This window comes from Pinus tabuliformis, chromosome J (genome assembly GCF_031772625.1).
Source record: "Pinus tabuliformis cultivar Carrire ecotype Pingquan chromosome J, CPIR1, whole genome shotgun sequence".
In the NCBI taxonomy this organism is placed as follows: domain Eukaryota; kingdom Viridiplantae; phylum Streptophyta; class Pinopsida; order Pinales; family Pinaceae; genus Pinus; species Pinus tabuliformis.
Genome location: NC_142295.1, coordinates 377,913,227 through 377,939,329, shown reverse-complemented (window position 1 = coordinate 377,939,329; position 26,103 = coordinate 377,913,227). Strand labels below are relative to the sequence as shown.

General features: G+C 36.6%; 1 protein-coding gene across 7 annotated transcripts in view; it reads left to right on the top strand.

The window, feature by feature from the left end:
• The window catches only part of LOC149227305 (uncharacterized), a 68,667-nt gene extending 60,234 nt beyond the window's left edge, over nt 1–8,433 (top strand). For 6 of the 7 annotated variants that reach the window (XM_089377752.1, XM_089377751.1, XM_089377750.1 and 3 more), the window contains one exon: nt 8,116–8,433. In XM_089377752.1, coding sequence (XP_089233878.1) covers nt 8,116–8,190 — 75 coding nt within the window. In that variant the 3' untranslated portion in view covers nt 8,191–8,433. The remainder of the gene's footprint in view (nt 1–8,115) is intronic. The other variant, XR_016247775.1, reaches the window with a different exon arrangement.
• The last annotated feature ends 17,670 nt before the right edge of the window (nt 8,434–26,103 follow it).

Sequence of the window (26,103 nt, the reverse complement as noted above, 5' to 3'; positions counted from 1 at the left end):
AGAAAATACAATTCTTGTTCAACCCAAACAATCTCTGCACAAGTACAATCTATCTCAATGCTTCACAAACCAGCTCAAGCCAATACTTAGCCAAATATGTTATCTACCAAGCTCCTACTTACTTGCGCTCATAAGATCCATGCACAAACTTGTGCTTCCTATTGCTTGGTATCACCAACTTGTGCTCACAAAAACAATGATTAAACGTGTGCCTTCATGCCTCCTTTTAAAGGCAATTCGAATGGTTAAAATTAGTGAGTTATCTAGTTAAGGAATGATTTCTTTTAGGTCTTCTTCTGACTACATGCACCATCTATACAACTTGGAAAATTATACAAGTAATAGTACACTATCCTTGAAATATAATCTCAACTAGGTCTTCCTCTAAACTGACATGAATGAGTTATTTATGAGTGAATTACCAGTTATCTGATTAATCATTACATATGAATTAAATCCAATTTAATTCACTTGACCTCTCACTGGTTCCTCCAACTGTTTGAACTAGTTTAACTGACTATAACTCAGTTAGACTGAGTTAATTAATTACAACTCAAAAGAACTCAACCTGGACCCCTCAAATTTAGGAATCACTCTACATGACTGTAGTTAGACTTCAAACTCGAATTTCTGATCCAACTAAGTCAACTTAACTTAGTTAACTGCTACAAGCTGCTATGAGAATAGAATTACAATTTAATTCCTAATTTAATTCAAGGACGAATTAAATTAATGTTTTCTTAATACTATTTTTAACATTTCTTGTTGCTATTTTCAACACTTCCTCTCAACAAGAAAGGCATTCAACTCTATCCCGATCCGGTACCTTTGGAATGTTATGCATGCAACTCTTGTCACTGTTTTTGTTGCTACTATAACATCTGCAACCAAAAACCATCCAAACAAAATAAACTGAATCAACTATGTCTACAATTGTCTACTAGGAAAACTGTGTTGCTGTTGAATCTACTCCTGAGCCTCTTGCTCTACTGTCAACACTGCTCTACACTCTTCAGTATCTGATTAACACTGATCCTCTTGCTACTGAATATTGTGGGCCCCCATAGCAAGATAATGATTCATGAGACAAAAAACACCTCAGTGGACCCTGCCTAAATTTCTGCAACTCTTGGGAATATTGCTTCACATCGCCCCACCTCTCACTTGGAGGTATGGTTGCATGTGCTCCCTATGCCCACTTGGCTCGAAATCCCCCCCTACTGGAGGTCTCTACTTGAGTGGATGTCTCCACTCGGTCTCCTCTATGCTTCTCCAATTATGGCTGCTCCACAATTTGTTGAGACTGCTTCTGAGGCTACATGTTGAGAGGTAATTCATGCTCCCTCTCAACCACCAAGTCTCTAACCTTTTCCTTTCTCCTCAAGCCTATGCATGCATCTTGTAACTCAAGTGTATACAGGTTCTTCACTCGCACCCCAATTTGGTTCATCTTTCCCATGGTGAAGTGTCTAAGGAAAACCTTCCCTTTGCTAAAAATCTCATCGTCTGGGCATTCTGGAAACTCAGATCCACGTTGTAACTGTCCTACTGTCACAATTTTTTTTGGAAAAAAGCGATGATTTTAAATCGACGATATCTCCCTCATCCAAACTCCGATTCGACCGATTTTTTTTTTCAATTTGGGTATTTTTTTGCAAGGAATCCAGATCAGCTATTTTTTGTGAAAAAATTTCACATAAATTTTCAGATATGCTCTGCAAACTCGCCGCCCAAAACAATTCCTTCTCTGATACCATGTAGATTTTTGCTTGTAGATTCAAACTGCTTATGTAATATGCTAAAACATAAGACTTAAATCTACTCTACTCATTAATGGAAATAAAAATTGATCAATGAAAACACTAAGAAGAAAAGGAAGAATTTCAATCACACATAACACAATATTTTTTCGGGGAAAGCCACAACTAAAAACCCCTACTATATGTATATTGCATTAATCAGAAGACCTAAGAAGAAAATACAATGCTTTTTCAACCCGAACAATCTCTGCACAAGTACAATCTATCTCACTGCTTCACAAACCAACTCAAGCCAATATTTAGCCAAATCTATTGCCTACCAAGCTCCTACTTCCTTGCGCTCACAAGCTCCACGCACAAACTTGTGCTTCGTATTGCTTGGTCTCACCAACTCGTGCTCACCAAAACAATGATTAAACTTGTGCCTTCATTCCTCCTTTTAAAGGCAATTCAAATGGTTAAAATTAATGAGTTCTCTAATTAAGGAATGCTTTATTTTAGGCCTTCTTCTTATTGCATGCATCATCTAAACAACTCGGAAAATTATACAACTCATAGTACACTATCCTTGAACTCTAATCTCAACTAGGTCTTCCTCTTAACTGACACACATGAGTTATTTATGAGTGAATTATCAGTTATCTAATTAATCACTGCATGTGAATTAAATCCAATTTAATTCACTTGACCTCTCACTTGTTCCTCCAACTGTTTGAACTAGTTTAACTGACTATAACTCAGTTAGACTGAGTTAATTAATTACAACTCAAAAGAACTCAACCTCGACTCCTAAAATTTATGAGAATCACTCTACATGACTCTAGTTAGACTTACAACTCGAATTTACTGAGCTAACTAAGTCAACTTAACTTAGTTAACTACTACAAGCTGCTATGAGAATAGAATTACAATTTAATTCAAGGAAAAGTTAAATTAGGATTTCTTAATACTAGTTTTAACATTTCTTGTTGCTATTTTCAATAGAACAGGTTGAGAAACTAAAGACGAAGCCACAACCGAACCAGGTTGTATGGGCATGGTAGGTTGCCAAACATTAGTAGCCATTCCCGAATATGGAGGACTCATTTGAGGTTGAGCACTAACTTGAGGAGATGGAAATATCCCTGCAATAGTTTTCCCCTCTACCAAAAGAGAAGGGTCGTACAGAGGCAACTTCCCCTCAAGAGAAGGATTCATAATAGGAGGTGGATTGGGTTGTTGTAGGCGTCCATACCCACTAACATAAGGACCAGTCTACTGCTGAATCATAGGAGTAGATGGAGGTATAGGAGCAAATTGTGTAATGCTCATCAAAGAAGTGCTAGATGGAATTCCATATGTAGATGACATCGAAGAGGTCCATGGACTGGATGTTGCGCCAGAAAAGGTACCAGACAAAGAGTGGTAACTAGGCAGGATAGACGGGCCACCATTCAAATGTGTCTCTGGTGATGTTACAAACATGGATTAAGTTGCAACATAGGTTGTAACAGTCATGGTAGTAGAGATAGGTTGGGAAAGCATAGAAGATTCAGTCATGGTTAACTGTCCCAAAGAGGGTTTCCAAAGGAAACTTAATGCCGGGTTGAAAGGAAAAGAATTAGACAAAGGATTTGGTGATGGAGTATGAGGAGAAGGAAAAATATGGGCCTGATAAAAATGAGTCCCTACTTGAATGGGAGAAGAGGGTTAAGGTTCTTGTGGAATCTCTTTGATACTCACAAGATTAGGTGGATGTGATCCACTGTTGGGTCCAATATATATAGGTTGCGGTTTTGTCTAAGACACAAGAAGAGAAGAGGAAGGACCTGAAGTAATAAGTGCATATAACTGAGGTGCCTCAGGTTGTGTCATCTCTTATTCAGTATATTCAAGTTCAATAACCTTAAGTGACAAGATTTCAGGTGCTTCAGTTTCTGTTATCACTCAGGTTGTCCCTCAGGTTGTAAAAAGGGATACGGCCGAGGTAACCACAGACCAACTTTGGACTACAGGTTCTAGCCAACCTGCAATCAGAGAGGGCTCTCTCTTTCTGATTTAGATTTGTTGAAAATGATTTTAGGCTAGGTATTGGGTTTGAGGGGTTTTTGTTTTCGTTTTGGTGGGAAGATTGATGTCTTCAAGTAGAGAGGCTAAGCATAGTCTGATAAGTTTCAAACCATTGGGCATGGAGTCGAGGAGGAAGATCGGTGGTGCATTTTCTTGGTCACAGGAGAGATATGTGGAGCAAGGTAGCTGCACATGAAACAATGTTTCAGGTTTAAAGGATGGAATGAATGCTAAGGAATGAGAGGGAATCAAGAATCTCTCTTTCAGCTTAACAGAGGGAAGTAACAGAGCTTTACCTAGGGGCAATAAAGAATCCCTAGATAATTGGCCAACATAGGGGAATTAGGGTGAATATGAGCTAGAAGGAATTCATATTCATTACCAATTCATTCAGATGAAAACATATAGAAACAACAGAAATTGAGCATAGAGTGCTGTAAACAAATTCTAAGCTATTCTTTCTTTCTGCTATTCAGATAGTGGTTAACAATAAAACAGAGGTAAGATGCACTTATTGTTCTAGGTTGCAGCACAAGAATTCCACATTTAGTCTCTAGAAATCTTTAACAACACATCACACCGTCATACTCCAGCTCTTCAGCAGTTTTTGATTATAGAAAAAGTCTCAGGTATACAGTGCGAGTCTCTAGTGAGAGTTATCAATTGACCAACCCTTGAAACAATACAGTGGGTCGTATATATAGAAAAAAAACTCTTCAAAACTGCTTATTTACAGTTTGACCTAAACAGGTCTGAAAGAAAGATGATTACTTTAACCTAATCCTATCAGAAATAAATGCATGAAAATATCTCAGGCTGCGCTGAGGGCAGCCGTATCAAAATTGAGTAAATTATGTTGTCCTCGGTGGCTTGGTGCAGTGTTTTCTGAAATAAATGAGCATGGGTTTCTGCTTCTTTGCTGTCCGGTGGCTTTGAATGCTTTAATTGTGATTTGAAGGCAGGGACGGGCTTACGCCTCTTGATTTGACTTTCTGGGAACTCATTAATGTTGTTCAGGTGCTTCGAGCCCCTAAAAAATCTTGGCTGATACTCTTTGGCTCTTCTTCTCCATCTGATACTCTTTGGCAAAAACTGGGCTGCTGTTCTGACGTGCTGTGCGTTAAATCAACATTTAATGGCCGCTGTTCGGCCCTCGGTTTCCTTCAAAACTGTCTTCTGCTCCTTTCTGAGTGCTTCGCGAAGAAAAACGGGTCATTCGGCGCCTTTCGGGCTTGCTGGGGGCTGCGTGATGAAAAGATTCCCCATTTTGGCCTAATTTATCCAGCGAAATCGAACTGATTCCGGTGCTCTAGAGTGCGATTTTCGCCCTTCGCGCCAAAATTGCTGATGACGTCAGCATGGTGGGACCTTGTACGACGGATGACGTCATCACGTACGGAGGTGAAGCGGTGGCAGGATATAATCTAAAACACCTTTACTAGTGTGACTTCATGCTTTAAACTTTTGTCTAGACTATTTTCGTAAAATACAATGTTCGCAAAAATTCAAATTCAAATTTTTTTAATTTGGAAGTAATTTAGAATTTTTTAGTACCTATAGTCAATTCTTACTCATATGAACCAGTCGATGATTCCATAGAAAACTATATTCATTCAGCTCATAAGATACCACCACTGCTTCATTAATTTGAGTACTCCCTTCTAACTTGTACTTAAGGTTTCTCATCTTTATAGCCTTCATAACCACCAAAGCATCCTTCAACAGCTTATGACACCACCTTGACCAATAAATTTGTAACCTCTACACGCAAGTCTCTAAAAATCACTAGACAGCTTGGCCTTTGGCTTTTGTCCTTGTATTTGATGCCACTTATTGGTAATTAGAGCCCAAATCAAATATTACTAGATAGAAATAATGTCAGGAAAAGAAAAGATGAATCACGAATAGAACACAAATTTATGTCGTAAAATCTCACAGTTTGTAAAGGAAATATCCACCAGGAAAAATCAGATTCAGAACCAACTTCAACCTCCAAGGCTACAAAGAAATATCAGATTTAGCACCAACTTCAATCTCTAAGGCTACAAAGAAATATCAGATTTAGCACCAACTTCAATCTCTAAGGCCACAAAGAAATATCTATCTTGACACTTTTACATAGGTTGCATGAACTACTGCCTTTTAGTAAACCAACACTGTTATACAGAATACCAAAATATATAAATGAAATAAACTATTTTTAATTTAGCTTTTTATTTTCCACAGAGAAAAAACAACCTTCTATTAAATATAAAGAGAAAGTACATAGGTCAGAGAAGGAATTTTCTCAGTGGCCATTGATAATGATGCATAAATATCATTAACCTGTCAGTCCTGTAGACCTGGATCTGTAACAAAATATCTAAACACACTAAAAGAAAAGGTATCAACATAAGCCGAGACAAAAAAGTCATTACAAGATAGCAAAACCTGCTCGACAAAACGAACAGAACAGGGGAAGATCATTTCCAGAACAGGGGAAGGTAGTGAGCCCTGCAGACAGCGAAAACAGTCTCATTAAATTGGGATATAGCCAGCTCCTTTCAGAACTCCATGCTCGAGCTGCCGGTTAATTATAAGGTTGGGATCTGAGTTGCAACCCTCCTTTGAGAGGCGATCAGCTTCTCTATTTTGGATCCGGTAAATATGCGAAATAGAGAGATATTGGAACTCTGCTTACAGTAAATATGCGAAATAGAGAATATATTGGAACTCTGCTTACAGGGCTTTGATCTGAGCTTTCATGGATCAAGAGCTGAACAGTTTAATGAACCCCTGTCATTTGCCAATTTTATATTTGATTTAGAATCTCCAAATACAGTGATCCCTGAGACTAAGCCAAGTAGCACAATGAAAGACCACCCAAAAAGCAAGTAGTTCGGCCCCAGATCCCAAATCCCAATGAAATCTATAAGAGAGCTCAGGCTCAATGTGAATGACCATACCACATCCACAAAGGCTGAAAGATGATGCACCATCAAAGAAAGCTACAAGAAAAGCAGACCAAGGTCACTAAGAGGGGAGGACTTTTAAGAACAGGGGCCAAGAAATCAAAGAATTCCAAATAATATAATAAGATGTTGCAGCTGGTCCTGGCATTACTGATCAAAGATGAGGGCGTTTTTAGATTTCCATATGCGCCATATGATTGAAGAAGGGCAACGTTTGATGAGATTTGTGATCCACAGTCCACCGGCCAAGGCAAGAGACAATGTCTAAACGATCCCAATCAGCAGGATAGTTTATAAGAAGTAGCACCCAAGTCCAAACCTAAGTCCAAACCTATGACACAAAGGGCCAAGGCAAGAGACAATGTCTAAACGATCCCAATCAGCAGGATAGTTTATAATAAGTAGCACCTAAGTCCAAACCTATGACACAAAGGGACAGTGGATGAAAAGATGATTTGTGTTCTGACACATTTAACCTTGGATTTGTTGTCCCTAGTTCTGACACATTTAACCTTGATTCTCTTCTTTTTAAGAAGGCATTTGACTTGCCTTGCAACATGCTCCGAAAAAGGGAAAGGAATCTTTTTATGTGGATAATAGATTTGGGAATATATTAGAATCAGATCATCAAAAGAGAGGTTAATTATTGACTTTTTTCTTAACTATTAATTTCAAGGTATTTCTAAAAGCTGTAGTCTAAAAATTATGTTTTTTTGCGTTGAAAGTTATAGAAATTCTGGTCATATTTTGAAAAAATTTGGCAGTAATTTTTGTAAATCCAAATAAAAGCTGTCATAATTCATAATTTTAAGTGCTCTTGACGTTTTTGATGGTGCTGAATCCATTTCCACTATCAAAAACATGATTCAAACACTGTATCTACACGATTTTTTGAAATTTGTTTGCCCAGATTCCAACCACTTTTGGCCGTCCCGACAATTCCTCCACCTCAATAAACAACTCCTTTCCGAAACTTACAATTTACATAAGTTAAGGGCCCAATAGATCTTTAACAAAGGTGACAGGCTTGCATCAGAAGTTAATGGCCCAATAGACCTTTAACAAAGGTGACAAGCTTACATCATGGGCGAAAGATTAAGGAGATTGTGAGCGACAACTACAGATTGAAATGCCCAATCACTCTTGCAAAACGAATGACCAGCCCAACGATTTGTCATTAATTTTTTACAGCTCAATTGCACCCTCAATCAATTGTGCATTTTGTTCAATGAATCAGCATCGTAAACGTCTCGATCGGTATTCCATCACTAAAAAACATCAGTAGACTTTGTGCTTGTGATCGTATGTGGCGACATAATAAAATATATACCTCTTTTCTTTTGTTTATTCTCCAGGATGGCCAAGGAAACAACCGTGGACGTTATAATGCTGAACGGAGAAGCAACAACGATCAGATTGATCAGGTTTAGAATGACTATCATTGAAACTGAAATTAAAGTAGTAAGGGAGAGTAACTCTCACCGGTCAGGTTCTATAAGTATATTTTATTTACTGGGACTGAAATGGAGGAGGTAGTTACAATAGCTAAAATGTAATAAATATGTTTTTTTTTTCTGTATGAAGCTTGATATGGACTTGTCTCCTGTAAAATCATCTTAAATGAAGGAGGTAGCTACAATAGCTAAAATGTAATAAATATATTTTTTCCGGTATGAAGCTTGATATGGACTTGTCTCTTGTAAAATCATCTTTTAAAAGCATGGATTTTATAATATATTTAATGTGTTTTTGGAATGGTGGTTAATATTTTACTAAGCATCTTTTTAATGATCAAATTGGTGTTTATTGGCCAAAGAGGCAATGTACAGTTCACTATGGGGGAGGTAGACCAATAAAGATATTTTCTTCTATATGAAGCTTGATATGGACTTGTCTCCTGTAAAATCATTATAAAAAGAAAAGGGCAAAGTATGGATTTTATAATATATTTAATGTGTCTTTGGAATGGTGAATAATATTTTACTAAGCATCTTTTAATGATAAAATTGGTGTTTATGGGCTAAAGAGGCAATGTACAGTTCATTAGGGGGAGGTGTTGCAGTGGACACTTAGATCAATAAAGTATCATATTTAGAATTAGATTTCATAAAAAAATAATGTCAACTTTATTATAGGAGAGATGTTGTATAAAGATGATGCTTATAATGATAGATGTGATAGTAGATTATAATGATAGATGTGATGGTAGATGCGATGTTCTGTTGAACTATTACATTAAGTAAAAATTGAAATAATAATTTCATTTAATGTGATGGTGCCTTGAAGGCTAAGGCATATAACATCTCCTTTTCTCAAGATCAAGGTGCAATAATAATATCAAGATGCAACATATCACATTTGGGAAGAAGGCTAAGGCATATAACATCTCCTTTTCTCAAAATCCTAACCTAAACCCACCCAATTGACTCATCATGAAAATACAACATTCATATAAATATTAAATGCAGTCTAAAACAAAAATCTATTTGAATACGGGGGTTCACATATATCTAAATTTTCTACAAATATTGGACATCTCCAACATGGGCTCATTACTTTGAGAAATGTGTAGGGTGTTTAACATTATCCAGACAATGCTAAGCTCAGCCTCTATATTATTATTCACTTCATTGTGACACTCTGCATCTACACTTCTTCAAATGCATACGCAAGAACTCCATTGTTATTGGCTTCTCAGCTATGAGCATCTTCAAGGCTAGAGAACTAGGTGCCTCAGAGGCATTCAAGATCCAGCCATGTCAGACACAGTATGAGTTTCACCCTTTTCTCAACAAGAAAATTGGGTATTAAAGCAGCCATGAGTATTGTTACGCAGGATGACTATAAATCTAACAGAAAGGGTGGAGGAGCAATGGATATTGAAGGGCAGTTGATAGAGGGAATATCTATTGTAGGGCATGAGACATGTATCATACTGCTTGCCTCAAGGTGGCCATTGACATTGGGCGGTGTCCTTCCAGAGTTGTTGCCCAAGACATCCTCTTCATCTCCCATGCTCATATGGATCACATTGTAAGTGTTTTCATTGTTAATTGGTATTTTTTTAAGGGGTTGTTAAATTTCTGATTGCACAACCCGTGGTTCATATTCAAAAGCAACTATACCTCAATCTTTTTGAATGTGTAGAAAGCTCCATGGGAATTAAAATTATAGTTTGAATGCTATTCACTTGAAATATGCAACTATACCTCAATCTTTTCGAATGTATAGAAAGCTCCTTGGCAATTAAAATTACATTTTGAACGCTATTCACTTGAAATATGGCAGCAGACTGGTCCTAGATATTGACATGTTTATGTGTAGAGCTTGACATATGCCTTTTGAGGTGATTTCATATTTCTGTTTGTGTTTGCTTTTAAACAATTTGACAATTTGTCATAGTGCATATTTCTCTATGGCCTCAATGTTACTATGAGAATTTTTCGATGGATAATCAGTCTAATATCATAATTTGAATAATAGATTAATTGGTTTTTTTATTCATCTCATAAAATTTATGGATATGTAATATTATGAAAAATCACATATTTTTATTTCATATTATAATGGATGATCAAACAATAATATAATCTATGAAAATGTTTCTTATAACAAAGATTAAAAAACATTAACACAATTTTTTACCACCATTTTTTTATTATATATTATTGTTTTATAGTTTAAGAAATATTTAAAGAATAATTGTTTTATATTTTAAGAAATAATTAAAGAATAATTGTTTTATATTTTAAAAGATGATAAAAAAATGTAATCTATTAAAATGTTTAATATAATAATGATTAAAAAACTTTTTAATTATTGTTTATTCCCCAGCATAATTTCAAGTCACCATCCTTTTACTATAAAGTAAAATTTACAACCAACTTGCTCATTTGGATTTCTTGGCAACTGTAAATAGGCAAATTAATGTGATCAACTCCAACCTTGAAAATATTTTGTGTAACCTAAAAATGCACTGGCCTTATATTTTCACATTGTCCATTTGTTCCAACTCGCCACAACAATAGTGATTGATTTTACAATCATGTTCACTGTAAATTTTACTGTTGTACAATCGGTTGAAATGGTGTATAAATCGGACAGGTCACAACAATAGTGATTGATTTTACAATCATGTTCACTGTAAATTTTACTATTGTACAATCGGTTGAAATGGTGTATAAATCCGACAGATCTGAGATGAATTGCGCTATCTCTAGCTGCAAATGCAAGGATATCCGCACAAGAAACTGTTTTGGGACAGATGGCTTCTATTTTTAATTTTGCTCTGTCAATCACCTCGAAACCGCGGAGGCCTGGATTGTTAACAAGCGAGTCTTTCTCGGCTACATTGTTCTCTTTTGAGTCAATGAGAACAAACCCATCGCATCCCTGCAAAGTGAAAGGATGCTTAAAACATTAAGTTAGCCATAAATGTAGATTGTTAAAATATAATAAAGATTCATAAAGATTGGAATGAAAAGCAATTTTTTGAGACTTTTAAAAGAACTGTAAATCGTATATTAATATACAAAGTTTTTGAATCATTCGGAGATAAGAGCATGCTTTGGTTTTTTTCTTTCATTCTTTGTTGCAAATTTTGGAGAGTCCAGAGCCTCGTTTTTTAAGGTAGTTTACTTTATATCTACTGCATGGTCTGCTTTTGCGTGTATGTAGTGTGATGAACTATGTTAGATGAAGGTGGTATAGTGTGATGAGCTATGTTAGATGAAGATACAAAGAAACATGAAGCAAAGGGTTATTGGTAGGTACAATTTTTAATCTAACTTTGACATCACCCAGACTGAAAAAGGGCATGGATTTGGCTTTCAAATCCCTCCATCCTTTCATGAATGTCGATGAAACCAAAAATTATTCCTATTAATTAATGAAGAGCCAACGACAGAACAATAGCTAGAAAACATTATGTTGTTGAAAATACAACGTTCATAACAGAGGATATAAAAATCCCCAAATGTACATCGAGCTACAAGCCAAACATTACTAGGGTGGAAATAAATACACTAAAAATACTGCAAAATTATTGGAAATAAAATGGAGGCTCATTGAAATAGGATTTCACAGCAAGTACATTTGGCAGATATTGAAGAGGAACTATGGTAGATTCCAGAAAATGATGTAGATTATAATAATAGGCCTTCCATCCCGAAGCAGCAGAAACAGAGGAAGATACGGTCGTTGAACAAACATTTATAAAAAGGGGGTCTTCATCCCTTACATGCTTTAGCTGGTGTTTTATCAGTGAAGATCCATGGCGACTGCACCGCGCACTGGTGTTGCGACTCAGAGAAGGGGGCGTCCCACCGTTAAGAAATTGTTAAGCGCTGGTGCTGCTACTCAGAGAAGAGGGTGTGCCACGGTTAAGAAACTGTCAGGTGTTGGTGCTGCGACTTAGAGAAGAGCGTGTCCCACCGTTAATAGGTTGGAAAGATAGGAACTAGAAGTTCCACGAGGAAAAATGGAGATGATGTAGATGTTTCTAATTCAATTGATGATGTGGATGTTTCTTAAGAAATCGCTCAACGCATCTCCACTTAGCGCCTGTAACTATGATCAAACGATGAATATTAATTCTATCGTCTAACAAAAAAATCAATGGCTCAGAAATGTATAGGGTGGCACTGGAGGGGAGTTCTTCCTAGAGGGAAACACATTACGGCGTAAATATTAATAATAATAAAAATAAAAATAAAAATTTGATTCAAGTCAAGCTTTTATATTGCAATTTTATAATATGAAATATTTTTAACTATGATATTTAAGAATTTTAAAATACAAATATTTTTATACATAAATATGTGAAATATATATAAAATATAAATATTAGCTATAAATTAAGATACATTTTATCATATAAATTAAATCAACATATATTCATCTTAAGTATGGATCTAACATGAGTGGAGAGGGATCAAATTTCTTTACATGTAAACTTCTTTAGAGTGCAAAATACAATGTGTAATTTTTCATTATTTAAATTGTATTTTTAATGCTATATAAAGTATATATAGTACCCATCAAATATTTTAACCATAAAAACTTATTTTTTCATCACTGATGGACAAACAAACTTACAAACTCACGATCTACCAAGCATCGAGAATAATCAAATTTGATCGTTGAAGAGGTTTGGGGTTTTCATTTTGAGAGATTTGATCACTCTTGGAGTTTGGTATCAGGAGTTAAAATGATTTATGCCAATAATAATAAAACATAATGTCATAGCAATTAAAAAAATAATAAAAGAATTGATAAAAATAATATGTGAAACCGACTCAATTTGATGTATTGGAATTTTATTTTTATTAATAAAATTACAAACAATCTAAATAGTGAAGATTCATATTTATAGCAATGAAATTTCAAAAAATAATATAATTTTTTTTTTTGGCTAACCCACGAAGGGATTTGTACCAGTAATCTTTTCACGAGTATCTTAATATTACACCCATTAACCATAAATTCAAAGCCCCATGGACCATAATTAAATTTAGTTAAAAAACATATAGAATATCGATACTTACAATAAGCTCACACACACACACACACACATATATATATATAGATTTTATGTTGAAATTGTAGCAAGAAATGACTTCTTTAACTTGTGCCTTGGTCAAAGATACTAATTTGAATTCAGTCTTACAATTGCCTGATTTAGCTAAATTTAGTTAACATGTGTGATGTGGCCTATCATTGAGTTAGATTCAGTTAATTTGAGTTAGATGATATGGAATGAGTTGTGGACTAGTTGATGACTAAAATTAGCTATCTAGTGGAGTTAACTCTAGTGTCTATTAGTTAATTGATCTCTAGTTCTAGAATAGATATAGGCTTGAGTTTAATTAAGTAGTTTACTTTCCGTTAACTCAACTTACTCTCAGTTAACAATATCAACTACTAAATTTAGCCCTTGCAGGTCATGTAATTTGAATTTCCTATTGAGATTGAATGAAGACATAATTGTAATCAATTATACAGGTTTTTGTGTACAAGCTTGGTTGAGCACGCAAAGCTAATTATCTTGGGAATTGTGCAAGGAAATAGGAGAAATTCTTATTTTTTACGGGAAGATTTGTGCTAGGAAATAGGAGCTCCTAGCAGGCCTTATTTTCCTAGGTGTTGGACATGTCTTGTAGAGAGTTGATCAGTATTGTAGGGAGCTTCATGCTTGATACAAATTCTATGGAATAGATTAGATTGCTCACTTGATTCAATGCAAGCAAGAGGGGTTTTTCCCAATTGTGTTCCCCAAATACATTTTGTGTTCTATGTGTGATTGCGTTTCTATTCATTATTTTCTTTTCATAGTTTTTTTGGTAGAGAAATCTTGTGTCTTTTGCGATCAATTTGCTGTCATTAACAATTGCAAGGTTTCAAGGTTTTTCTACATGGTATTAGAGCAGAAAACAAGATAGACATCGAGTTCCTTTATCAGATTCAAATTTCTTTGGAGAGAAGATCAATTAGTGCAAGAAATCTACAACTACAGGAATCATGTCATCCTATGGTTTGAGGACAGAGTGTGCCCTAGAAGGGACCTCAAACTTTTTTTCATGGAAGGACATAATGGAGGTTGTGTTAGATGATAATGGGGATTTGGAATACACCAAAATTGATATCCCTAAACCTCCTACATCAGATGCACATCAATTGACTCAATGGAGGAAGGACACTGCCAAATCTAGGAGGATGATACTAGAAGGAGTTAGAGGCCATATTTTTCTAAATTTGCATGGGAAGGAGACACCATTCCATATGTGGAAGTACCTTACTAATATGTTTGAAATTAGTAGTGATGCCAAAAAGCTAACTTTAAAGGACAAGTTGAGGAACATTTGAAGGGGAAAGAATGAGTCCATTGTTACATATCTATCCATGTTTTCTTAAGTGAGGGATGAACTTGGAGGTGTTGGAGATACAATTTCACCACTAAATCTTGTGACCTTGCTCTTCTTGGGCTTCCCAAATCTTGGAAAAGTTTCTAGGATGTAGTGAATGATAGATATAAGCTCCCTAATTGGGAGAGACTGTGGTCAGATATTGTGCAGGAAGAGATGAGAAGGAACATAAGGGATGGAGTCTCTTCTAGTTTAGAAGATGAGGAGAACTTTGCTTTAGAGGGAAAATGGAAGAAAACCAAGGGAAAGAAGGCCCAAGGAAAAACCGAGTCTAGTTAGAATGAAGGTAAGGAAAAGAAGGATCTTAGCAAGATCAAGTGTTTTCATTGTCATGAGTTTGGAAATCATACTACAAAATGTCCAACAAGAAATCCAACAAACATGTTGCAGCAACAACAGGAGGATAAGAACTCTCTTCCCAGTTTGAATTGGATTTTCTCTTCGATAGCTTGCATGGAAAGCTCAGTTTGAGGTAGTGTGTGGTACATTAACTCGAGAGCTTCATTCCACGTGACAGGGAATAAATATTTCTTTAGCATTTTGGAGGAGAAAGACATGCAATTTGATATCGAGCTTAGAGATAATGGAAAATACATGACCAAAGGAGTTGGTACAATGAACTTTAAGAGGTAGTATGGTTCCCTTTTGCATCTCAAGAATGTGATGATTGTTTGAGGATTAAATAAAAACCTTGTCTCAGTAGCATTCCTTGAAGACAAAGGGTATGATGTAGTATTCAACAAAGGGAAGGCCTACCTCAAGCATTTTTCTTTAGGACAAGTTAATAAAATTGGTGTTAGGATCAAGAACCTGTACAAATTGGAGGTTGATGCATGTGCAACCTTGAGTAGCAAGGAAAAGAGTTCTTAGAGTAGAGATGTGGTGGTTGAGTGAGAATAGGATAGAGCTCTCAAGATGGAGCCTTAGCCAATATCTCGGTTTCAAGTTAATCTAGTTGGCAGTTGGGCTGACCAGCATGATAATGATGATGAGGATCATAGCTTAGGGAAAGTGGAGGCATACATTAAGTTAAAGACTTCCAATATGGGGAAAGTTCGAGCCAAGTGGGTAGAGGATTTGGTTGTGGGAGTTGAGTCTCCCAACATCAAGAAGCTTACACCCAGATACATAGGGTGCATGGCACTTATTACTAAAGTGGTGAAATCATAGAGCCTTGTGGTAAATACAAAGTCTTCAAAGCATGTTCCCCATAAGGAAGCATATAAGTCTTCTAGTTCGGATGGAGCAATTGCAGCAATAGAGAACTTGGTAGAGTTGAAGACAAATCTAGGTGGACAAGGTTCTTCCAAGAATCCCTTCCTCATTAAGAGGGAGTGTTGAAAATGTAGCAAGGAATGGATTCTTTGACTTGTGCCTTAGTCAAAGATACTAATTTGAATTCACTCTCACAGTTTCTTGAGTTAACTTTCAATTAACATGTGTAATGTGGCCTATCACTGAGTTATAGTCAGTTAATTCGAGTTAGATGGCATGCAATGAGTTGTGGACAAGTTGATGGCTAAAATTAACTATCTAGTGGAGTTAACGCTAGTGATTATCAGTTAACTGGTCTCTAGTTCTATAATAGAGATAGACTTGAGTTTAGTTGACTAGTTGACTTTCTTTTAACTCAACTTACTCTCAGTTAACAACAACAACTACTAAATTTAGCCCTAATAGGTCATGCAATTTGAATTTCCTTTTGAGATTGAATGAAGGCACAATTGTAATTCATTATACAGGTTTTTGTGTACATGCTTGGCTGAGCAGGTAGAGCTAATTCTCTTGGGAATTGCACAAGGAAATAGGAGAAATTCCTATTTTTTAGGGGCACATTCGCACTAGGAAATATGAGCTCCTAGCAAGCCTTACTTGCCTAGATGTTGGGAAAGTCTTGTAGAGAGTTTATCAATATTGCTAGGAGCTCTAGGCTTGAAGCAAATTCTATGTAATAGATCAAATTTCTCAGCTTATTCAATTCAAGCAAGAGGGTTTTTTCCCAATTGGTTTCCCCAAATAAATTTTGTTTTCTATGTGTGATTGTGTTTCTATTCATTTTTTTCTTTCCGTAGTTTTCTTGGTAGAGAAATATTGTGTCTTTTGTTTATATTTTTATCTCATTAATAGTTGCAAGGTTTCAAGTATTTTCTACATGGTATCATAGCAAAAAACAAGATAGATACCGAGTTCCTTTATTATATTCAAAGTTCTTTGGAGAGAAGATCAGTTAGTGCAAGAATTCTATAAGTGCAGGAATCATGTCATTCTATGGTTTGAGGAAAGAACATGCCCTAGAAGGGACCTCAAAATTTTATGTATGGAAGGATATAATGGAGGTTGTGTTAGATGATAATGGGGGTTTGGAATACATTAGGACCGATATTCCTAAACCTCCTACATCAGATGCACAACAACTGACTCAATGGAGAAAGGACATTGCCAAAGCTAGGAGGATGATCCTAGAAGGAGTTAGAGACCATATTGTTCTAAATTTTCATGGGTAGGAGACACAATTCCATGTGTGGAAGGCCCTTAATGATATATTTGAAAGTAGTAGTGATGCTGAAAATCTAACTTTAAAAGACAAATTAAGGAACATTCGAATGGGAAAGAATGAGCCCATTGTTACTTATCTATCTAGGTTTTCTCAAATGAGGGATGAACTTGGAGGTGTTGGAGAGAGTTCCACCAACAGATATTGTGAGCCTTTCTCTTCCAAAATTTTGGCAAAGTTTCTAGGATGTAGTGAATGGAAGAGATGGGCTCCCTAATTGGGAGAGTTTGTGGTCAGATCTTATGTAGGAAGCGATAAGTAGGAACACAAGGGATGGAGTCTCTTCAGGGTCATAAGATGAGGAGAAATTTTCTTTAGCTGGAAAAGGGAAGAAAGCCAAGGACAAGAAGGCCCAAGGAAAAACTGAATCTAGTAAGAATGAAGACAAGGAAAAGAAGGTTCTTAACAATATCAAGTGTTTTCATTGTCATGAGTTTGTACTTTATGCTACAAAATGTCAAAACAAGAAATCCAACAAGCATGTTACAACAACAACAAGAGGAGAAGCATTCTCTTCTTAGTTTGAATTGGATTTCTCTTTGATAACTTGCATGGAAATCTTAGTTCCAGGTAATTTGTGGTACATTGACTCAAGAGCTTCATTCCACATGAAAGGGACTAAATAATTATTAAACAATTTGGAGGAGAAAGACATGCAATTCCATATTGAGCTTAGAGATGATGGAAAATACATGACCAAAGGGGTTGGTATTAAAAGGGATTTTGGTTCCCTTCTCCATCTCAAGAATGTGATGTATGTTCTAGGATTGAAGAAAAACCTTGTCTTAGTAGCATTCCTTGAAGAGAAAGGGTATGATGTAGTATTCCACAAAGGGAAGGCCTGCCTCAAGCATTTTTCTTCAGGACAGGTCAAGCAAATTGGTGTTAGGATCAAGAACCTCTAAAAATTGGAGGTTGATTCATCTATAGCATTGACTAGCAAGGCATAGAGTTATTAGAGTAAATATGTGGTAGTTGAGTGAGAGTAAGATAGAGCTATGAAGATGGAGACTCAACTAGTATCTCAGTTTCAGTTTAAGTTAGTTGGAAGTTGGGTTGACCAGTAGGATGATGATGATGAGGACCATAGCCCAGGGCGAGTGGGGGACGCCACTTAGTTAGAGACTTCCAGTATAGGGAAATTTCGAGCCAAGTGGGCAGAGGATTTGGTTAAGGGAGATCAAAAGAGAGTTGAGTCTCCTAACATTAAGAAGCAAACACCCAGGTACATAGGGTACATGTACTTATGACTAAGGTGGTGAACTGAAAGATCCTCGTGGGAAAGAAAAAGTCTTCAAAGCAGGTTCCCCAAAAGGAAGCAGATAAGCCTTTTAGTTTAGAAGGAGAAGCTGCAATAACAAAGAACTTGGTAGAGTTGAATATAGATCCAGGTGGACAAGGTTCTTCCAAGAATCCCTTCCTCGCTAAGACAGAGTGTTGAAAATGTAGCAAGGAATGACTTTTTTGACTTGTGCCTTAGTCAAAGATGCTAATTCAAATTCAGTATCATAGTTGCTTGAGTTAGCTTTTAGTTAACATGTGTGATGTGGCCTATCACTGAATTATAGTTAGTTAATTTGAGTTAGATGGCATGCAATGAGTTGTGGACTGGTTGATGGCTAAAATTAGCTATGTAGTGGAGTTAACTCTAGTGTTCATTAGTTAACTGATCTCTAGTTCTAGAATAGAGATAGACTTTAGTTTAGTTGAGTAGTTGACTTTCTATTAACTTAACTTACTCTCAGTTAAAAATAATAGCTGCTGAATTTAGCCCTAGTAGGTCATGCAATTTGAATTTCCTATTGAGATTGAATGAAGACACAATCGTAATTCGTTGTTGTATACAGGATTGAGCCTTGGTTAAGTAGGGAGAGATAATTCTCTTGGGAATTGCACAAGGAAATAGGAGCTCCTATCAAGCTTTATTTTCCTAAGTGTTGGGAAAGTCTTGTTGAGAGTTGATCAATATTGCAGGGTGCTTCAGGATTGACGTAGATTCTATGTAATATATCAGATTACTCAATTGATTCAATACAAGAAAGAGGGGTTTTTCCTAGTTGGATTCCCCAAATAAATTTTTTCTTCTATGTTTTCACATTTTTTTGGTAGAGAAATCTTGTGCCTTTTGTGATTAGTTTGCTCTCATTAGCAGTTGCAAGGTTTCAAGGATTTTCTACTCTCTCTCTCTCTCTCTCTCTCTCTCTCTCTTCATATCTATATATATGTATATGTATATGTATATGTATATGCATATGTATATGTGTGTGTGTGTGTGTGTGTATATATATATATATATATATATGTGTGTGTGTGTGTGTGTGTGTGTGATTCATTTTCATACTTTTGAAATTCAAGTTTATATTTAGCCTAAGATAACAACAACAACTACTAAATTTAGCCCTAATAGGTCATGTAATTTGAATTACCTATTGAGATTGAACGAAGGCACAATTGTAATTCATTATTGTACAATGTATACAGGCTTGGTTAAGTAGGCAAAGCTAATTCTCTTGGGAATTCCGCAAGGAAATAGGAGCTCTTAGCAAGCCTTATTTTCCTAAGTGTTGGGAAAATCTTGTAGAGAGTTGATTAGTATTGCACGGAGATTCATGCTTGAAGCAGATTACATGTAATAGATCATATTTCTTATTTGATTCAATACAAGAAAGAGGGGTTTTTCCCAATTGGGGTCCCCAAATAAATTTTTTGTTCTATGTTTCTGTAGTTTTTTTGGTAGAGAAATCTTGTGTCTTTTGTGATTAGTTTGCTCTCATTAGTAGTTGCAAGGTTTCAAGGTCTCTCTCTCTCTCTCTCTCTCTCTCTATATATATATATATATATTCGTAATTTTGAAATTCATGTTTAAATTTAGCTAATAAAAATATAAAAGCATAATAGTTACAATAGTCTCTCTCTATATATAGATACATATAATCTATGCTACTTACATGTAAATATTGGAAAATAAAATAAATATTTTGTATCTTTAATAAAAAGATGTTTTTTACAACTACATATTCGTCAATTTATGATGTTTCAATAGTATAAGTGTGTGTGTGTGTGCATTTTCCTCTTTTTATTTTCATTTTTTTTTTCTAAATAGCTTGATAATAATAATAATTAAAGTACCTAGTGGGGTTGTCTTTTTTCCCTTGTGTGGTGCTCCTATCCCGAGACCACCTAAGTTGAATATGCCACCTAGGGAACAAGAATACCTTATTTGGGTTCCTAGCCTAGGATATCTTGTCAGGTTCCCTAACTCTTCAAGCCCAAGTCCAAAACCATATCGTAATGTGTCCAGGTTCTAGGTGCCAAACATATTTTGATTTCCAACTCCAAAATCCACTATCCATTGCCATGTTTTCCTATTTCCCCCTCCTCTCAACCCTCCTTTCCCAAAAATTCTCTAAAACTCCATGTGACAAAATGATCCTCACAAAATAAAAATAAAAGTACGCCCCAATGCTCCCCCCCAACACTTATCCTTCTCATGAACTCCCAAAAAATATCTCCCCTCATTATTACCACATAACTCTATTAATAAACTCTTGAGCCCACCCACACCTTATCTCTCGTGCCTACCCGATTGTCCCCTAGTTAATGCCTCTAGTTGTCAATTCATTCACCCACCACTTAATAAATGCATAATAACATAATGTAATCCTTAAAGTTTAGTTCAATCAATAGAGTCATAAGAATTCTAATTAATTTAAATACTAATTTAATCATAATGACATATAAACCAATAATCAATTATTAATTAGGATTAAGGGCTAATCACTAATCAAAATTAAGGCTAATCAAAGTTTTATATTAATTAATCTTAGGACTTAATTATAATTTAAAATCATTAACCAAACATCTAGCATAGTAAACCATAAAATACTAGCTAATTTGTGCAAGATGTGGGTATGTAGCTAGCATACACATACCGTGTATGTATACCAATAACACCAAAAAGGATATATCACAACAAATAGGCTAACAACCTAACATCGTACAATAGGATCAATGAGTGGAAATTACATTACAATAATCTCTCTCTCTCTCGATATATATCTCTCTCTCTCTCTCTCTCTCTCTCTCTCTCTATATATATATATATATATATATGCTATGCATATCACATTTAAAAATATTAAAACATGTCAAAGAAATGTGTGATGTGTATATGTTTGTAGCTTTATATAGTATGAGGGTTTTAATAAAATTAGAAGTAAGAATATTTTCATATAAACAAATGTTAAATTTATATGAATATAAATAATATTATAAACAACCGACATAGATCCACCTTAATTTTGGATCTAACAAGTGTCTAGATGGATCAAATCTCTCGAGGTACAAATCTTTCCTCAAATTTTGTACTCAAAAAGAGGTTTTCATTTTGAGAGATTTGATCCCTCTCAATGCTTTGTATATCTAAAGTTAAAATTGATCTTTGCTGGTTGTAACATACATTTATGTCACAAAATATTCAGTTCGTGTAACCAATGTATCTCTGCTAAAATAATATTGATGTATTTAAGGGAACGATAATTGTTGTATTGTTTTTGTAGCACAAGTGTACCAAAAAACACCCCCTTAGCAGTGGATTGTTACCTACAAAAGATCACAATCAAAATTGGTGTTGTCAGTGGATAAAATTTAATAAACAAAACATTGTAAATAGTGGAAACAATTCATACATAAACATAAATTTAAACAAAGAGATGCATAAACAAAACAATGCTCAAATGGAGCAAACACATCAATAATATATGGAAAAATATCCCTTTACTGATTGCTGATGGTAGAGGTTGAATACAATTAGAGTCTTAGACACTTGAAGAGAATTATTTGAGCTAGGGAGCTCAAATATCCTCAGCAAGGGGGTTTCTTTTCCTCAATCTCTTTGCATGTTTCTCCTCTCTCTCAAAGAAGTGTGAAGACTCTCCAAAGGGCAGATTCCTCTTCACTCACTAAGATGTTGGGTTGCTTAGAAGAAATTTGGCCAACATGCTAGTGCTCTTCACTTCCTTGGAATGGTAGTTTTCTCAAACGACAATTTGGCCAGCATAGCAATGTCTCTTCTTTTGGCTCTCCCATGGCCTATTTATATAGATTTTTTTGAATCCCTTTTCCCTCTCTTGGTACATGTATAATAACATGAGTAGGACAAGAGGATTCCATTGAGGGCTACACTTCTCCAAGGCATCTTGAATTCAGCTATACTAGGCCGATCTAATGTCAGAAAATCAACTCCAAGTGTGTAGAGTGGTCCTGGACTACTGAGTCATCTTTTCTACAATTGCGTGGATTTTGGAGGTTATGCCGCGTGTGTGTGTTTATCGAAGAAAGATACGCGATAACTTAATTAATTTCCTTTATAAAATTTGGACCTTAGAAAAACTTTGATTTTTTAAACTTCATAATGTATTCGGCTAGAAAAATGTCCACCTGTGCATTTTGCTGGACATTTTTAATGTCTTATGGATTGTACTAACAGGTGTATGATTTTTCGGTGTTAACAATTGTCCCCTGATCTATGAGTTTAGGAGAAAACGTATAGCCAAAATACATCATGTTTTCATTTCCTTTGGAGAGTCTGATTAACTTTTCGAGAGAGAGGATAACTTGTTGTGACGATGAGTAGAGAAAAACCCCTTGACTGAGTATGAATGATACCCATTCTTTGGTGAAAAAACTACAATAATGGTGTGTCTATAATAGGTGGGCATGTCCCATGCTTGTTATTGTGGCTAATCGGAACTGCTCACAATCGGATAACAACTGATTTGTGTCCAGTCAACGTGGTGGTTTTTGATGTGCTGATAGCTGGCAATGAAAATTGTTGATGCCCTCAAGGGCAGTTTCTCGTCAAATAGGAGAAATATTATTCTCCTATGCATATCTTGGTGAAGAACTTTGTTGATGGGTGTCATGGTATCCATAGGTATTTGGCAGCAGGTACATCCCCCATATCATAATATAAGCACTGCTGAATGAGGTGCTTAGTGATGTGGGGGTCTTCGACTAAGTGAATGAATTGCAACAATAACTATGTATGGCACCATCTTGACATGAATGATTGAGTTGATGTCGAATGTCAAGGGGACCAATGACATCACTGGGCAATAATGGTTCCCAATATGCCACCTGAGGATATCCCTATTAAGGGAGGGAGTATCCAAGGTACTACCTCTTTCTTGGAATATATTTGTTGAAGTCGACAGGAAAGGGGTGTCATTCGCTTGACATGGTGAGTCGATAAATCAATGTGAGATATGAAGATATTGTAATAACTTGGGTTAGATAGTCATGATAGCAAGGGATATCGATATTGGAGGATACAAATAGTTATTCTGAGGTCAGAGCTTGATATGCAAGCAACAATGGTCAAAAACATGCTTTCTGATGATCCTGGAGTCGGTAGGATTTCCAGGATGGGTGTAAGTGATTTTTGATGGATGTGAAAAATGGGGGTGATTTGTTGATGAGTTGTGACCAAAGGTGATTAGAGACTGTAGGTGGGCGAAGGCCATGAATTGTAAAAATCAAATGTGGAGAAAAATATTTGTACACTTGCCAAAAGAATAGGGGTTGGTTTAGATGTAAAACCACGGAGACATGTGCTCCATGATGATAGTAACCTGTGTAAAGGTGTAATGTATTTGCTGAGGGTGGGGGCCCCATTAGTTAGTCTCCATGTTGGGTGGATGAGGAGGGTGAAGTGGTACAAAATGGGCTATGTAATGTGGATGAACGATAGGCCAAATGTAGGACGCAGAGTTGCATCCGTTAGTATTGTGAGAGGGCTTGAGAAATGGGGTGAATGCGTAATGAATGCGACATAATGAGATTAAACTTTGAGATATGCATGCGAGATGGTTCCCGGGCCGGAGTGAGTGGTCATGGCTCCTTTGTGTGAAGAAGGATCTACAATGATGAAGGGATCCATGGGGGAGGAGGGTGTTTCTATCGACCGTTGTGAATTCTTATCATGTACAAGTGTGAGATGGTGGTAAACATGGTCGAGATGATGGAACTTATGGCACATTTCAGAGAAATGATGTCAGGATCTGAAAATATTTTTAGGGAGAAGCCTATCATGCTGAGTGGAGAATGATACCTGCTCTCTTTGTGCTTGTCGAGCTGTTGGCTGAAGCAAACCATGTGTGATGTTCCTGAAATGGATACAACCAAAACTTGTAGTGAAATATCATTCAGGATATACATATACAATGAATGTTATGGACTTAGAGAGTTGGAGAAGTACATGACATGTGCGATAGGCTGAAAAAATGATTTTTTGTATTTACCGGAATGAAGGGTTCCATGATGAAGATGTCGTGGGATTGATCTTTGTGTCTCTTTCGGTTTTGTCAACAGAGATCTAAGGCTTTTGTAATTTACCCCAATAGATGGAAAAAAGGTGATAGATAGGGTCAAGGGGCCTAAATATCAATCATTTTCATTTCTGATATGTGGAGGTCAGAGAGCTTTCCTAAAGTGTTTCTTGTCGTTGCAGTCAGCCTATGCACCCGAGATTTGTGTGGAGAGAGACAAGTAAGAGCTTGAGCCCTAGCTTTTGTGATTTTGAGTTTTTTAGGTTAGGTAGGTCATACAGGGGTCCCCTGTATGACCTTTTTAAGGTCAACCTAGGTGACCGTGCGGGAGACTCACCTTGAGTCGCACGGTGTTCATGGAAAACCCACGTTTGCATGAAGACCCCATGTGAAAGGAATACTTAGACGAGCATTGCGCGCATCTGATTTTTGGGTTTGCACGATGAGCCCTTTGGAGGTTTGCCACTCATTTCCCAAGATTTTTCACATCGTGTGTGTTTTTGAATGAGATACAGATACACGTACTGTGTGCTATTCTGGAGGATAGGAGCACGCACCGTGCGCCTGTTTAGGAGGCAGGCGTGCGGTGTGGGAAAAATGGTTTTTTCCCCCATTTTGATTTTTTGAGGACCTAAGGGGTTCTCTTTTTTGACTTGTGGCATCCTGGGTGGTAGGATGATTTGGAGAGAGCAAGAATGGGTGCTTCTCTGAACTTTTGTGTCACAGGATGCTGGAGTGAGGCATCAACTAACATAGTGGGGGTTATTGATGTTTCTTCAGAACCCATTGATGAGGTCACAAGATAGGTTCCTGTGATATTTGGTTAGATGTTGGGATGTGGATCATCAAGTGATGATTTTCCTTCATTAAAACCTCCATATATCGTTGCAGATCGATATCTATTTCATCACTGGTTTGATGTCGTGAGGGGAGGTGCTTCCCTATCCACTTCTAGGAGGGGATGCTAGCATGAGGGTTTGGACTGATGGGAACTGTGGCCCTAACCCTATTTTAGATGGCTATGTGAGGATAGAAGAAGTGGAGGATCTAGCTGAGTGAGTAGCGCTAGCTATGATTGTTAGATTGGTGGGGTTGACATCCCCCAACTAGTGCTTGGGGCTGCATATATCAATTCTGCAAAAACTATAGGTTGGGGTGTTTTTTGACTAGGCACAACTATTACATCAGGGGATGATGGCTCAACTTACCCAAGTTCAACGTTTGATGCTGAAGAGTTTTTGTTATGGGAGTGTGCTTTGCAACATACTCTATGAGTGGGTGGTTATGCTCTGCCCTGTTCTTGTAGTACTGGCGGGGACTCATTGGGAGCCTCACATGCACCATTGGGGACGAGCGATGTAGCGGGAGGGTGGAAGAGAGGTGGGTCATTACTGGGACAACGTGGTACAATGTTGGTTTGAGTCTAACCCCCAGCTGATTTTGGACTACCCGTACCATGAAGTTGACTTTTGGGAGATCCAAAGATGGGGCTTCTTCTAGGTGGTGCCTGGGGACCAACATGTATATGTTTTTTGTTTC